At 39.0% G+C, this 16,115-nt stretch overlaps 2 protein-coding genes across 5 annotated transcripts; both read right to left on the bottom strand.

The window, feature by feature from the left end:
- Window positions 1–5,659: 5,659 nt before the first annotated feature.
- LOC104000933 (probable protein phosphatase 2C 60) lies at window positions 5,660–11,620 on the bottom strand. The gene is made up of 5 exons (XM_009423091.3): window positions 11,485–11,620; window positions 9,425–10,695; window positions 8,430–8,797; window positions 6,940–7,176; window positions 5,660–6,294 (listed from the first exon to the last, which is right to left on the bottom strand). Exons 2-5 carry the CDS (start codon window positions 9,744–9,746, stop codon window positions 6,079–6,081), a joined length of 1,143 nt encoding a protein of 380 aa, XP_009421366.1. The 5' UTR covers window positions 9,747–10,695; window positions 11,485–11,620; the 3' UTR covers window positions 5,660–6,078.
- Window positions 11,621–11,756: 136 nt separating this feature from the next.
- Window positions 11,757–15,535, bottom strand: LOC104000934 (probable serine/threonine-protein kinase PBL7). Of its 4 annotated transcripts, none has more exons than XM_065086736.1 (5): window positions 15,319–15,535; window positions 14,216–14,427; window positions 13,644–13,842; window positions 13,165–13,556; window positions 11,757–12,452 (listed from the first exon to the last, which is right to left on the bottom strand). In XM_065086736.1, exons 1-5 carry the CDS (start codon window positions 15,386–15,388, stop codon window positions 12,162–12,164), a joined length of 1,164 nt encoding a protein of 387 aa, XP_064942808.1. In that variant the 5' UTR covers window positions 15,389–15,535; the 3' UTR covers window positions 11,757–12,161. The 4 variants fall into 4 exon arrangements, with proteins under 4 accessions (XP_064942808.1, XP_064942807.1, XP_009421368.2 ...); XM_065086735.1 differs by having other exon boundaries at window positions 15,310–15,534; XM_009423093.3 differs by having other exon boundaries at window positions 13,653–13,842; window positions 15,319–15,534.
- Between the last annotated feature and the right edge of the window lie 580 nt (window positions 15,536–16,115).

Below are 16,115 nucleotides of genomic sequence, written 5' to 3'. Positions count from 1 at the left end.
GATTAAAGAACAAAAAAGAAGAGGATCGATATTCCAATATAGACATCAGGTTGTTGTCTTCGATCATGTATATCATAAGAAAGAGGTCGATGGCGGCATTATTAAAAATTGAATCTTATGAAAATATATATATATATATATTATAGATTGATTTGCTCTTGATGTATAATAAATTTTTCATAAGATTTAATTTTGCTAATTGACCACTTTCTCTATGATATATATGATTGAGGATATTAAAATGGTGTTTGTCTATATTAGAATATTGACCCTTTTCCTTCTTGTTCTTTACTTGGGACTTTGTATGCTTAGTATAAGAGAAAATTAATGATTGATGGGAAACATTGGACTAGTCTAACCCAATTCGGATTTGACTTGCAACAGGAGCCTCTTGATCCATATGATATGCTCCCAACGTTAGATATGAGGGCTCAACCTACATCAAGTCCAATGTCGGATGAGGATCCCCAATATAACCACTCTAATACCTAATGACCCGAGAGAATAACATGTATACATACTAGAAAATGTTCTTCGATGATTGAGAGTTAGTTTTTGTGTTGTCTCATCTATATAGCAATTTGGCATCTCTTTTTTTCTACTCTCACAACTTGGTAGCTTAATATATTGTCGCTACGAAGAGCACAAGCAATAAGTACTTTTTCAATCCCTCATTACAATATTTGGTGTAGATGGTGATGGACATATCAATCCGGATGGTCATATTTGCAGCAACATTCTCTTATTGCTTTGCTTACCATAGCTCGATTTAATGAACAACCTATAAAAGAATTATAAATCTAAAACAAAGCTACGGTGGCCAAAGCAATAAGAAAATGCAGCTATAAATATAAACATGCGAATATGTCGACTACCATATGCAACAAATAGAGGAGTAAGAAAGTGAAAACAGTTAGGAAATTGTAATCTTTGCACCAACTCATGTTGGAACTCCATGTCTTAGCCATAGTCTTGTTGGAACTCCATGTCTTAGCCATAGTCTTGAAAAGAGACTCCACCAAATCCCAATGTAGACAAGCTCCATATTCTACCTTCAATCACATGTATCACAAAGAAGACAGTGAGAGAAGCTAGCTAACTTGTTACGAGAGAGAGAGAGAGATGATAGTGAGAAAGAGGAATGGTTTGAGCAAACTTGAGCATTGATACTCTGATTTATAGTCCAAGCCATTGTTAGATTCATTGCATCTAGAGAGTGAAAATATATAGAATATAAGCATATTTTTCCTACAAAGAGTAGATTTGTCTTTGGTGCATAAAATTACTTTTTCTTCTTTTTCTTTTCCTCATAGCCATATCATAGATCAATTAATGAGCAGAAAACACGTGCATAAATGAAGCATTGGTTTGGTTTTTCTATGGAAAGTGTTGAGTGTACGAAGTCAGTGCATGCACATTAAGATCATGTATATAAACTAGTGAGAGATGCATGCACATAAAGATCATGTACATGTAGATAAGTCTCATCGTGATGAGCAAATCACTTATGCATAAAGTCCTTAAAATTGAAGTATGCTTATCAATCAAGATTCATATATAGAGCAAATTTTCCCTTCATTTTGCCATCCCCAACTTAAGGCTATGGCTTGGAAGAACTTTTGGGTCTTTCTAATCGTGTAAGGCTGACAACCAGCTTTTGGTGGTATTTCCACTCTTACACTCCTTTTTTCCCCTTTCTCCTTCGTTATACTCATTTGCTAATGCGTGGAATTGCTTTAGGACAGTTCATTAGTGGCATTCTCCATTATGCCGATCGATTTGATCCCTCTTCTCTCGTTGTCTTGTCTCTCATGATGTATGTAATTAAAGGCTCTGAATCAGCGATTTCCTTCACCAAAATCATCATCTTCCTCTTCTTTTCTGCTCTCTATTTGGTAGCTCATCGGCAAACAAACAACTGGTGTTGGCGTAGCAGAGCTGAGATATGGAGTGAGTGCCCTGAAGGGATCCATCGAGATTCATTCTCCTTTATAGCAGTGCTCTGTGTGCTACATATGGTAGCCGATACATTCGCATGGTCATAACAAGTTAGTGTCACCTATTGTTCATATCGATTAGACTACCTTTTCACGACCGAAGGTAGGGGTGTTCAAATCGAATCAAATCATATTTTCAATTCGATTTGTTTAAAGTAAGATAATCGGAACAAAAATTAAACTTAATTGATATGTTTTAAATTAAAATTTGATAGGGCATATTTTGGTATTACCACGTGTACCCACGTAAACAGACACGATGTGAAACCTCAAGTACGATGTGGCGCGCAGCACACGTGGTGGGCAAACGCTTGTCGCCCCCCTTCATACAAACGATATCATCACGGTACAATCGTCCTGGAAAGCTTGGGGCGATGCCGCGTGGCGCCGATCCATGCAGGTTGGTCGGCGCTCGTTCATAAGCTAAAGTCGGACGCAGTTAATTGACCCCATACGACCAACTCATCATCGCAAGTATAAAAGCTAACCCTCCTTAATCAGGAAGGAGGGGGACTTCGAACACTCAACTCTATCTAATTTGACCAAAAGCTAACTTAAGTTTCGAAGGGATCGAGTCAGGAAATCCCTCTCCCGACCCTGACCTACGTGCAAAAACTTAACAACAAAAGAAGTAGACCATTCACCGCTCGAACCCAACCAGACGCATTCTTCCTAAACTCTCTTCCTTCTCTTTCCTTTTCTCCAACAGCCGCAACCGCCAACTCATCTTCCTTTACTTCTCTGCTTCTCCCTTCTCTCCCCCGCTTTCTTTCTTCTCCTTTCTTTCCTTCTTCTCCCTTCCTTCCCTTCTCCACCGCAGCCCGCAGTCCTTTCTTCCCTCTCCTTCCTCCTCTGCTGTCTCCCTACTCCTTCCTCATTCTCTCTCTCTCTCTCTCTCTCTCTGCCTCCTCTTCTTCCTCTCTTTCCCCTCTCCTCCACCGACGCACCTCCTCCTGCGAGTGGTGGTGGGGAAGACACAGCTACGTTGGGGGAGGGTTGGGGAAGACACGGCCTCTGTTTGCTTATTTATGATGGGAGAAAATATCACAAATATCTTTTCTAGACCCTCCCTCCTTTTGCCTATAAATAAGCAAAGGCTCCATGTATTTAACAACGTATTTTGAATACAATTTCATCAATGATAATAGCCTTGCGGGAGACAAAGAGGACTAGCTCGTTGCAAGGATCGAAGGCGACAGAAGTATTATGGGATATAGGAGGCGAGCTTCATCGGCTTAGTCGTGACTTTGGTGGGAACATGAAATCTTGGCCAGATTTGAAGGCGAAGTATCCCTTTTGCTCAAAGGATCGAGGGAAGGAGAGGCGTGCTTTTGAGCTCGGAGGGATGGATCTACGTTTCCAAGTATTATTATGGGTTAGGTTACATCGAAAAGGAAGGAAATCAAGTTGCGATCGATGCGCTTGCAAATATTGAGGTCAAATAGCAGTCAGTATACATGTATACTAAGGTAACTTATCATTTAACTGTCATGCACTTAATAACAGTTGCATTTTCCATAAACTAAATCATACTTAGCAGTATTATCATTTAACTGCGATGCACTTAATAACAGTTGCATTTTCCATAAACTAAATCATACTTAGCAGTGTTTATTTCTTTGTTACGATTTGTTGTACTCAATTCCACGTCATTAGCGCTTTTTGACTGCTGCTTCTCATTTTTTGTTGTTATATAAATATAAATTAGACAGGTCGATTTTCCCGGTTCATATGACGACGAACCGGGAAATTAGGTTTAATCATCATCTTCTTTAACAGTCACAGTTGCATTTTCTATAAACTAAATCATTCTGGCCAGTCTTTACTTCTTTGTTACACCATTACGATTCGTTGTACCCAATTGCATTCGGATTAGACTTGTTGAATGGCTTCCACATGCACGATGATGACCCCTGCATCCCTTGCTGCTCTATCACCTGCCATTCGGAGTTCTCTAAACATATGTTCGAATCTCCGTCTTTCATTCATAAGGATTCTCATCTGCTCAAGATCTATGATTGGTTGGTTGAACTGAAGTACGGTGGGCAGAGCGGTAAGACAGGGTGCTACGTATGTGACCACGCGAATGTATCGGCTACCATCCGTAGTAAACAGCTCACTGCCGTAGAGGAGGATCCCAATGTAAAACCACAGTCGAAGCTTGTTTTCTTCGCACCATTTCATGTTGGTAATTGCAGATTGCTTCATGGCGCTCCATATCTCAGCTCTGCTACGCCGACACCAGTTGTTGTTCCCGTTCACCAGTAGATGAGTTCCCAAATAGAGAGCAGAGCAGAGTAGGAAGGAGAATCCGGTATAGGAAACCGATGATTCAGAGCCTGCAATTACATACGTCACAAGAAACAGGACAGGGAGAGCAGAGGGAGCAAATCGATTGGCGTAGCGGAGAATTCCCCTAATGAACTGCCATAAAGCGATTCGACTTATCAGCGAGAGAAATCTAATAAAGGAGAAATCAAGGGAAAAAAAAAAAAGGGTGTAAGAAGGGAAAATATTACAGCGACAAGCCGGTTGTTCTGCTGCTGGTTTCCTTCTTCGGACATCGGCATGCTTGTTCTCGTTGTGGAGACGCGTCTCACCTCTACTCTCAGGCAGTCTGCTTGGTTGTTCTATTTATAGACGTTGGTGTCGCCATTTGGTCTGGATGTTATCGATGAAAACGGTAATGAGAAGTCCACCGCCCATTTGTCGACTTGTTTGTTCATTTCACCGTGAACATCGAAAGCAAATAGAAGTCCTCCACCTCTCATCTCCCTTATAAAAAGACGAGTAATACTTTTGGTAATGAAAAGCGAGCGAGCACAATTATCCGTTGATCGTCTTCCCACGCGTCTCACATCTATGGCACGTGTTATCACCTTCGCTGCTAAATTCACGGTTTTTATTTTGTTCGGTTACGTATCTGTGAATCGATTCTGATTCGAACTATCTTGTTTTAATCGAATCGAATGAAAATTTTCTTTTTTTTTTTTATCCAAACTAACTTATTACTTTTAAGTAACACCCTTGATTTAATTTAATTTTAAAAATAGATAAAATAAATAAATAAATAAATTTAATTTATAAGGAATTTGATAGATGTATTTTTCTTAATTTAGGTTCCAATCTCTATAAATCATTCCTAAGATTTTTCATCTGTTCAAGATTTGTGATATGTTCGTTGAACCGAGCTACGGTGGGCAGAGCAGTAAGACAAAGTGCCATATCCGTGACCATGCGAATGTATCGACTACCATCTGTAGCACACACAGCATTGCCATAAAGGAGGATCCCGAGTAAAACCATACTCAAAGTTTGGTTTCTTCCCACCAATATAATGATAAGGTCATTTAGTCGCAAAGTATAAAAACGTAGGACTCATAAATTCGTCAGATCTACCTTATTAGATTGACGTTAGAATGAGGGCTTTAAGGCCTACACCTTGGCCAAATAAACTCGTTCATAAAATCATTTAGTTTGTACATTTCATCATGAAATCATCACATAAGAGCAGGTGAAAAATGGAAACTAAAATCTGTACGTCAATACATGTTTTCATGGAGTATTTCACACTTTATGCTCACACTAACACCTCTCACAAGAGGAAAAAAAAAGAAAGATTGGAAGTTGGAGAAATAACCACACTGTGAAATCAAAGAGCATAAACGAAATGGCTCAGTAGTCCAATAATATTTGACTCAACAGGAAGTAGAAACATAACTGTTATTTCACAAACAAAATTATACACCACTCGAATCCCTATACCTGCAGTTCAGAGGCAGTAACTTCGAACAAGATTTTGACACAATTGAAGCCAGCCTTTCACTGTCAAGTCAAACCAACAACAGTAATCATAATTGCTAATCATCCCTATTTCAAAAGCAAAATTGCAGATTGTCACGTTAGATAAAAGCCTCCATCGTGGTGATATAATGCTTCTTGCCTTTGATCAATGAAATTTACGTGTTTTGCTGACAGCCTGAAACTGCAGTTCCGAGCTAGAAGAGTAAGAGAAGATTCTAACTCCTGTTGGGAGACAGACCCTGGATGAAGCAACAGGGAACTCCAGACTCGATTCTGCTTAGACAGGGACACCAGCTCCTTTAAGTGAAAGTACAGGACCATGGTAGAAGTTCCTACTTATTAGAGCAGGATCTAGAAATAGCACTATGACGGTTATATCATCATGGAAGTGTCTCCTCACTCCACGATCGATCTTTTTCAGGTCAGAATATCTCATTTCTCTTTTCTTTGCTGCCTCTTGAAGTGCAGCTTTGACAAGTCTTCTTGCTATACCCTGCAGGACCAAGAAGCACCAGAGGACAGCTGTTGGTTTCAGTTTGAATATTTGTAGCATAGCGAAAGCTGCACCTTAAGCATCAGAAAGTAAAGCTCGAGCAGAAAGCTAAAAACAAAGATGAGGCACTAATGAAAGTAAAAGAAGTTGTGGAGGTTGCGACTCTGCCGGCACATGTAAGAAACGAAGATACTTATAGAACACAATACTTCGGAATGGTGAATAATCATGTCTACTAAACAAACTGGAAAGTATAAGATAAAATAAGCATCTATGATGCCCAAACATTTTTGGAACAGAAGACCATGAAAAAAACAGGATTTCCAGTTCATCATAACATAGTCAATTTTTTTCAGAAAGGACAAGATCTCTCATGGATAAATGTATTTGCTTGGCAACAAAATCAGATATGCTAGGACTTGGAACAAATGCTGCTAAACAAAAGACTAATAATCCCCAAGAGAGTAACTTACCTATTATCGGCAGGTCGAAAACCTACCAGTTTAGTTATTACCTATCATGATACAATCCAGTATACAGTAATCTAAGACAAAAAATTAAAAAAAGGTTGAAAAATGATTTAAAATCATAGAAGAATATGTCATCCATACAAAAGAAAACCTGGAAAAAGGAAAAACATCTTACATTACGAGGGTAGTTCTGGATCATATCCACAGCTTCTTGATTGCTCAAATGCTCCCATAGACCATCTGATGCAAATATTATAAATTGATCTTCAGGACAGAGTTTATGTGTCACTATCGATGGCTCGGCACTAAGGATTGGTTTTTGGAAGGGTTCAGGAAGTCGAAATTTTGATAGTAGAGGTTCACGGTTGAACTCTGCGTCTTTCAAATACGCGTCTCCAATGGACCTTGAAACCTGCAGACAAATCAATTTAAAAGGCTGAAGATAACTGGAACGTACTCAAAGTCCAGTAATTCTATACCTGTACCTGCAAATCTTCTTGTAACACAAAAGTCAATCAGAAAAAAAAAGTACAATAGCACATCTTTATCATTGAGTACAAAACAGGTATTTCAAAACCAATCTTGGGAATTCGTGGATAAACTACAAATTGTTGCGAACTCAAAAACACTATGGAAATTCTTGCATCGATCCTACAAGCCAACATATTTCACATCACAGGTTCAAGACAACTCCATATGATTCACAAAAAAAAAATCTATACTGTTTCATTCAATATATAATATGTGAAAAATTCTTGCATTGTATTATTGTGATAATGTCCTTGTGCACAGACCCTGGCCAGAAATATCAAATGATACCTGCACTTGTGCTTGAAAAGAAAGCAAAGTCATCTAAACTGAGATCATCAATCACATCCAAGCCTTTTTACACAAGACACACAAAGTCATATAAAAGTAGCATGCATGGTCTAAATAAACATCTTAGAGAAATCACACAAAAATATGTTTTGACATGCTCAAGAAATATGAAGCAAAAAATTATACATTCCGTTGTTCATTCAATCAACAAAGCTGCAACGTGACACTGAGCCCTATAATATTCAGTAGACATAACATCTCTTTCTAGACGACCAGACATGAAACGTATCACATAAGTTATGATGCAACATCCCAATTACCACCATCAAACTTCACTCTTGCAAATGTTTGGTCGATAAACTTGAAAACCAGTCTGTCATTATCACTGTACGAGTTAGGATGTCTTCATCAAACTTCTTTTAGGAAGTAATGATTCATCAGATTGTTACAAGGGGCTGCTCAACTGTTAATATTAATTCTAATATTTTGTTTGAAGGAGATATGGTATGCTTTCTATCTGGAGAAAACTCATCTTATAAAAGGTGATATGAAAAGTAAATTTTATAGAGAATTTGTCCACACCTTGTTAAAAGTGATTAAACATCCTTAAAAAGCTTCATGCAAATAAATGATTCTAGTACCAAAAGCCATCCCTTCTCCACTTCTAGGTATAGTTGTCTATAACAAACATCTAGGGATGACCATGATGTAATACACAAAAATTATTCAAAATGCATACTATAAAACCCAGGTTATGAAAAAAAAAAAGGTTATAAGAAGCATTAGATATGAATGAATTTGCAAAATCTCACTGATCACCGTAATAATTTTAGAAAATTAGATTACCTGTATGAGGCCTTTGACACGCCAAACCTTATGCTTCAAAACCACAATCTGTGGGTCATTGGGATGCAATGAATGCAATTCCTCTCTCACAGATTCAAAGCTCGCATTGTGCTCGGGGCACATTTGGACTGCTGTAACCTCTCTAAACCCTCCGTCAAATCTCCCAAGCACTGCACGGGAATCCCCAAGATTTGCAACATAAAGTATTCCCCCAGATACAACACCAACCAAACAACATGAACCGACAGAGGCAATCTGCGGCTTAGTGAACCACTGCTTTCTTACAAAAGAGATAAATCCCTCTTCTGTCGCTGAAAATGCTTTCTTTATGACATCTACTGACATGTCTTGCTGTTCCGAAGCAAACTCTGCATATCATGTACATTGTTACTATAACCAAGGAATTATGGATATAACATATAATCGAATCAGATGTATCTGAACAAGAGAATTAAGAATTTTTGAGTCTTTGACCAAAATTAGCAAAATCTAAGCAAAGTTTTGGAATGATAAGCTTGGAATTACCAGATATAAGCTGCAGAATTAATGCCAATAAGTAGTATATTGTTTCGTGAGAAATTATTTAGGTCATCAAGTACAACCATTTAGAATATGATAAAGCAAATCTCCAGGTAAGATTCAGAAGATAGAAATATTCAAGAGGAACCATCAGTTTCCTGCCATCCTTACACAGGTATGCTATGTAAATCTAACGTTATTAAGCTATCCGCAGAATGGATAACAAAACACTTAGGCAATAGAACACATGTAGAAACACAGCAAAATTCAGATAACATAATTCATGTTGGGATTTTGCGAATTTACCAACAAAAATAAATCAATCCATGAAGAAAATGCACAAAATCCTTAAAACATTTTTTAGATATCAACCACAATCTAAATGAAGAACGCACCGCACCACAAGCAATCAAGTCAACGGATAACTGGGAAATGAGAGGTGTTATCCAAAATAGAAAAGAAAGAAAAGGACGTACTTTTGAGGTGGAAGAACAAACGCTCATTGATGTAGCGCGACGCCTCGGGTCCGCCGTGCCCGTCGTAGACCCCGACGAACGTGCCGTGGGGCCCGGGCGCCTCCTCGCTCCAGCTCAGCGGCCCGGACTCGATCTGGCTACCGTCCTCCAGCAGGTTATTCGCCTGCGCCACCGCCATGGAGAACTCCCCCACGGCGTGGCGGCCGAGATCCTTGTACCAGAGGAGGCCATCGGCGCGGGCGGGAGACCCGCCGCCGCGGCCTCTCCCTTCCTCCGGCGCCGGCTTCCAGCAAGGCCTAACGATCTTCATCAGCGCGACCATCCACCACTCATCCGTACCACGGTCGATCGCCGCCACCACCACCACAGCCGGACTCTTCGATCGGAGCTCCCGGAGTCCAATCGATCTCGATCGATTCGGGGGCCCTCCGATCTCGCTGGGGAGACCAAAACGGGGAGGGGTTCCGCGGTGGGCGATGGGGACAGCAACAGGAGAGGCAGGGGAGGGGGGTAAAGGAAGGTGGTGGATTGGATTTCCGCGAGCGAGCGCTGGAATCGGCCGAGGGGTTTACCTCTCGCGGAGGCAGGTGTCGGAGCGAGGACTGTTTCTAATTTTTCCTTCCATTTACTTATATTTGATTTTGGGTGAAGTCAATAACTAAATCTCGTTACTTTTTATTTAATTATATTTTATTTTAAGCTAAATATTTATATCCCATCTCCTCAACTTACATATTTATCCCTTCTCTATCTTTACATATTAATCATTTCTTCCCTAATTTTACTAATATTTTTAATTTTTCTGTCGTTTTTTTTAAAATTATTGCAAGTTATTTAAAGGATGAATAGGGAGTTAAAGAAGGGTATTTTTGTGATTTTCACTTTGTTTTATTTGATTAATAATAATAATAATAATAGTAAGGGTGAGTTTGGTGTGAGGGAGATGGAGGTTTGACCGAGCAGGTGGGTGGAGGGCAGTCAACCAACGGCCCCCTGGTCTGTAGCCAAGTTTGACTCCTCTCTCCTCCCCTCCTTTTCCTCTCGCTTCGTTGTCAAGGAAGGCTTTCTATATCCAGGTGATAGGTTGACCGAGCTAAGATAAGTAACTGCTCCTCCATTGCAGTTATGTATTGGATGGATGATCATTGCTTTGCTTTGCTTCTTACACAAGAAAGAAAACGCAGATGATCCTCACCGTCCATCTCCTACTTAAGTTGGCGTCTCTCCTCGGTCCTGATCCACCATCAGGTTTCCTAAAGGGATGATTTGACCTGTGTGGCAACAAAAAATATTTTTTTTGTTAGTATGAGAAAAATGACATTCATGTCGACATCAATCTACATCGAATGTATGAGAGTTCGATCGTGGTCAAAACACCTCCTGATAAATCTTCATAATATCACCACTGCTACATGAAGTTCGACAGATACACTAATACTAACAGCCAGATTTATTATAAAAATCATATATATATTTATGTATTTTATACACAAAGAAAGTCTTATTTTTACAGTAAAGTATGTAAAAAGATTCACAGCAAAAACACAGATGTCAAATGTTTTCCATCATAAAATGCATTCCACAAATTCGATGGCCAACATAAAACCAAACTTCAACGCAATGGATGACGGTAACATAAATGACAGGACAATAAAAAATAGGATGATGATGAAAATGACAGGTACAAAGAAAACAATGAAAAAAGAGGATGAGAAGCACGTTCTGATGATGATGATGATGAACCACCAATACTGACTAAATCATGATGACTAAATCTTCAAGGCATGCTTATCTCGCAAGATCTAAGAGAAGTTCATGAAGATTTTCATAAGATTTGGGCCACATTCTGTACACTTTTCCACACAAATTAAATATAAATGAGAATAAAGAATGAAAAAGTAAACAAAAAAAATTATATTCTCGAGTCCCTTGTGGTGACCAAAGTAACAACAGGGTGCCATTATTTTACATGGTTGGTAACAACATAGCAAGAATGCAAATTTGACTGAGCACATCCAGGACAATCAAAATGCAAATGGACCCAAAATACTGGGGCATACCGGGGTAAGTGAAGCCTTTCTGGTGTACAGATCACTAGAGGATGCCAAGGCAACTGGTGACCTTCCACACCATTTATACTATGATCGTACACTATCCCCACTGGGAAGCCATCACTTGCCTGCTGGCAGTCATATGACACGGCCGTCCATAATGTGCCAGCTGACCTGATTCATGCCTGTACAATTATAATAATGGAGGCTGCACTCTGAAATGCCTGTTCTCACCTCCAAAGATCCAAATTTGCTAAATTCTATAGCAAGGTAAGTAAGCATGTGAAAAGCACTTGAACAATGTATTTAGCTAAATTCTAAAACAAGATAGAAGGAATATCAGAAGATGTGCCATCTAATACATTCACTTTGGTATAAGCAACCAAAATTACATACTCAACAACAAAAAGAATGTACTTGGTCAGATAAAATTAATTCTGAGTCGAGCAGAGGCCAACCTGGCATCAAACTTGGTTCAAGAACTGGCACAAGAAACCAAGGAACCAGCCGAAGGAGGGTATGCCCCCAACCATGATTAACTACATGGCAAAATATGTGTAGGATCTACTGCCAAGAGATGGTACTAGGCCAGGTGAAGCTGCAAGGTTCATGCACTTGGCATTAGCTACTGGCAGAGTACTGCATGGATCCAATTATACCCTCCTTTACTTCCACAACTTAACACCTCAATATCCGGACCTCTTCTCAGTGTCCCTTCTGGTTCGAGGGGGTGTACCTGGTGTGGTCGAACGAGAGGTGTTCTGATTTGGTTGGCTTTCGGGGTTAAAATTTTGCAAAGCAAGGTATGAAAGAGCTGTAACAACATCAGCTATCAGGGGCCGCAAAGCAGGTTGCTCCTGCACGCACATTGCAGCGACAGCAAGCGCCTGATATAAACCCCTTGGAGGATACTGACCCTGAAGCACTGGATCAACCACCTGTGAAAATTTTCTCCTGTCTTTGAACAGTGGTCGTGCCTGCAATTGAACACAGCACATTTACAAGGATTGACACACAAAAGGAACCCAAAAATTATCTTCGATCCAGATAAGAAAAGCCCTCTCCATCATCATGAAGGGCCAAGCTTAAAAGAGATTCTGTACTAAAAAGATCAACAAAAGTAATTCCTTCCTACTACGAACCACGATAAATTAATTAACCAACTTTTAGTTTGGGGTGCAACTTGGTCCAGAGCATGTTTGTAGAGCCAGGAAACTTCCATCTAGGTTCAAGCCACAGGTCAAAACTACCAAGGTGCACTAAGGTCTTGTCCCAGAGTGAGAGGTTGAAAACTGGATGTCGACAATGACATCACTTCATGCCAAAATCCAATCCAGACCACAAAGCAGGGAGTTCTAGACCATGTCAGTGAGGCCTTTTCAGAGAAACTGATGTTGTAGTAGGATGGAAATGTAAATTCAGGAGGAAAAGAGGAAATTTGTTTTCCGTCGTGAACATTACAGTTCATGAACATAAAAACTGGTTATCAACTTCAGAACTACTTATTCAAGATCAGTATTTTTAACTCAGTACAAGATAACTAATAACGTTTAACATTATAAAGAATTGAGAGGCTGTCATTTTCACCAAGAAAACATAGTAAAATGATGCAAAACAGTTGACAATTAAAACAGGATGATTTAACTACTGGAATCAAGGATGGACAGAGAAGAAGCTAGAGGTTTTTACCCATGCAACAAGATTGTGCTCTCCTGCAGCTCTAGAATTGTCAATGGCTCTTCTTCCGGTGATGATCTCCAAAAGAACAACTCCAAAGCTATAAATATCTGATTTTATTGTCAGCTGTCCAGTCATTGCATATTCAGGTGCACAATATCCATAGGTACCCATGACCCTAGTGGAAACATGTGTGTTATCGCCTACAGGACCAAGCTTTGCCAAGCCAAAATCAGATAACTTCGGATGATACCCCTCATCGAGCAAAATATTAGAGCATTTTAAATCACGGTATATAACGGGAGGACTGGCTTTATCATGTAAATACTCTAAGCCTTTCGCTGCACCAGCTGCTATTTTCATTCGAGTATTCCAGTCAAGTCGCTTCTTATCCGGAGAAAGGTCTGTTGCAACCATATGAATAGATATTTTTCAGTAAAGAATTATACATCTGAAATAACTTGTAAATCATATATGATGAGGCTTTATACGTGAAATACCGTGGAGATGGTCTTCCAAGGATCCTAATGGCATATATTCATAGACCAAAAGCCTTTGATCTCCATCAGCACAATAACCAATTAGGTTAACAAGATTAGGGTGGTGGAGTAGGCTCAACATAAGAACCTCAACAAGAAATTCTCTGTTTCCTTGCAAGCTATTACGGTCAAGCTGCTTTATAGCCACAATCTGCAGACCACGTAAAGCTTATGCTAGCAATCTTAGATCCAGGGAATACAGTATGAAATAGCAGAAACATTTCTTGAGTGCAGTAAGGAGTTCAAACATAGTAGCTTTAGGAATATGCAATAGTATCTGTTAAACTACCAGAACAGATAAAAAAGGGTTCAGAATAACAATACAGATGCAAACAAATAAAGAAACCCTCAACTAAACAAAATCATCAAGACTTAGACTCGATATATGGAGAACAACTAAACACTAAATAAAATATTACATAGTAGATTTTACTGACACTGCCACCATTGGATTCTTAGAATCTCAGAAATAATAGATCTACGTATAACTATATATTTGTCCTCTCCTTACCGCATGAACTTACCTGGTTGCTACTTTCCAATTTGCCCTTGTACACTCGACCAAATCCTCCCTCTCCCAATAGGCAATCAGCTCTAAAATTCTTTGTTACAGCAGCCAGTTCTCTGAACGTAAATGTCTGAGCAGCAATGTGTCCTGATCCATTACTTGATGTCTCCTTTTCATCCGCCAAGCTCTCTTTCTTAACATCCAAAGAAAGATTGGATTTTGACTTATCTGCCACAAAATTTATCAGGAAGAACATTTATTGATAACATGACAAATAAGAATAAAGATACAAAGATTTGAAAACATAGATAATAATTTACACTCAAGATAGCAAGCAATGGGAAACAAAGAACATTTTCTTAGGTTCCAAAACTTAATGCAAGATTTAACTTTAGTTAATAAATTAGTCTCCACTAACTCCAGTGGTTGCGACAGCCAACTGTATGAATATGGATATGAGAGCGAATTCCATAGAGTTTATCCTGCGGAGGACCTAGCACAAAATTATACAGAAAAAAAAAGTAGAAATATGATATGAGTTCAGGGTCCTTTCCTAACAGATTAAGGTTTCGAGATAGAAATATTCAACTAACATATTATCACGGTATCAGAGCAAGTTATAAATCGGAATTTTGAAATGCTAATAACAACGTCATGCATCAAAAAAAAAAAAAAAACTTTGGCAGAAAGAAAAGGCCACAATAATTGCAACCCAAAATGAACAGTTCAAGAGAAAACACAAGAAAAAGGAACTGTCTTTGCATCATAGCATCGAGCAATCAGTTCATACCGCATGACCGATCATCACCACCCCTTCTAGAATCAATTACAGCGAATTCATAAATGGGAAACCATCAAAGATATCAAAGGACAAGAAAGGATTCGCATGACCGCAGATCAAATCCAAACTCTGACTCAATACCCAAAATTTCCGGACAGAAAACCTAACTTTCAGCCGAAACCCACCATCTTCCTACCAAAACCCGATTGTCGGGAACAAATCAACCAAATTAAATCTCACAACTAAACGAACCAGTAAGTAGCCAAGTCACATAACCAAACAACCCAAGAACCATCAGAAAAAAGACGCAACTTTTCCGCGGATTCTACCTCGGATACCTGTCGGAAGATGGGGCTGATCCTTCTCGACCGTCTTTGGCTCTCCGGCGCAGGGAAAGCACCCTCCCATCCTCTCTCTCCGTCCGATCCTTCCGAGGTGCTACCCTTTTTGTCGCTTCTCTTGAGCAGGTGGGAAGGAGTGAGAAGAAAGAAGGCAGTGAGTGGCGGAGGAAACGGGAAGAGCTCATCTTACATGTCAATTGACTGCCGAGGGGGTGGGACAGCTGCGAGCACAAACCAAATATACGTACAGTAATAGAATATAATAAAAATTAGAGGGCCTCATTTTTTGCTTCAAAATACATAATTAAAATTTTAGTAATAATTTGTATATATTTAACATAAGGACAGCATAAATATATTATATTATATTATATTATATTATTTACTATAAATTAACCGATTTAATTAATTTATACCAACCACCACCATTATTCATGCATATTATCCTTTATATGGAGTTTAATGAGAGATTTTTATTAACTCCTATTTTCCATAGATCTATATAGATGCTAATGGCTCTTATACTTAATTTATGGCTTATTATGATCTTGTAGTAGTTATCAATGAGATAACTATTTATAATTCTCTCTTTATTATTTACAATCCTATTTTAAAATTATAAATTTTCAAATATTTATTTGTAAATAAACTAAAATACCAACTTTTCTTTATATTGTTCTCATAATTCTTTCTATTTGATTATGATGTTTTCATTCTCAAATTTCTCCCTCAATGCTCTCTCATTATCGTTACCGTCGCCTTTAGTAATAAGACTCTTCACATGTAGTTTAGTC

Source organism: Musa acuminata, chromosome BXJ1-10 (assembly GCF_036884655.1).
Source record: "Musa acuminata AAA Group cultivar baxijiao chromosome BXJ1-10, Cavendish_Baxijiao_AAA, whole genome shotgun sequence".
In the NCBI taxonomy this organism is placed as follows: domain Eukaryota; kingdom Viridiplantae; phylum Streptophyta; class Magnoliopsida; order Zingiberales; family Musaceae; genus Musa; species Musa acuminata.
This window is presented reverse-complemented; position numbering and strand designations above follow the sequence as displayed.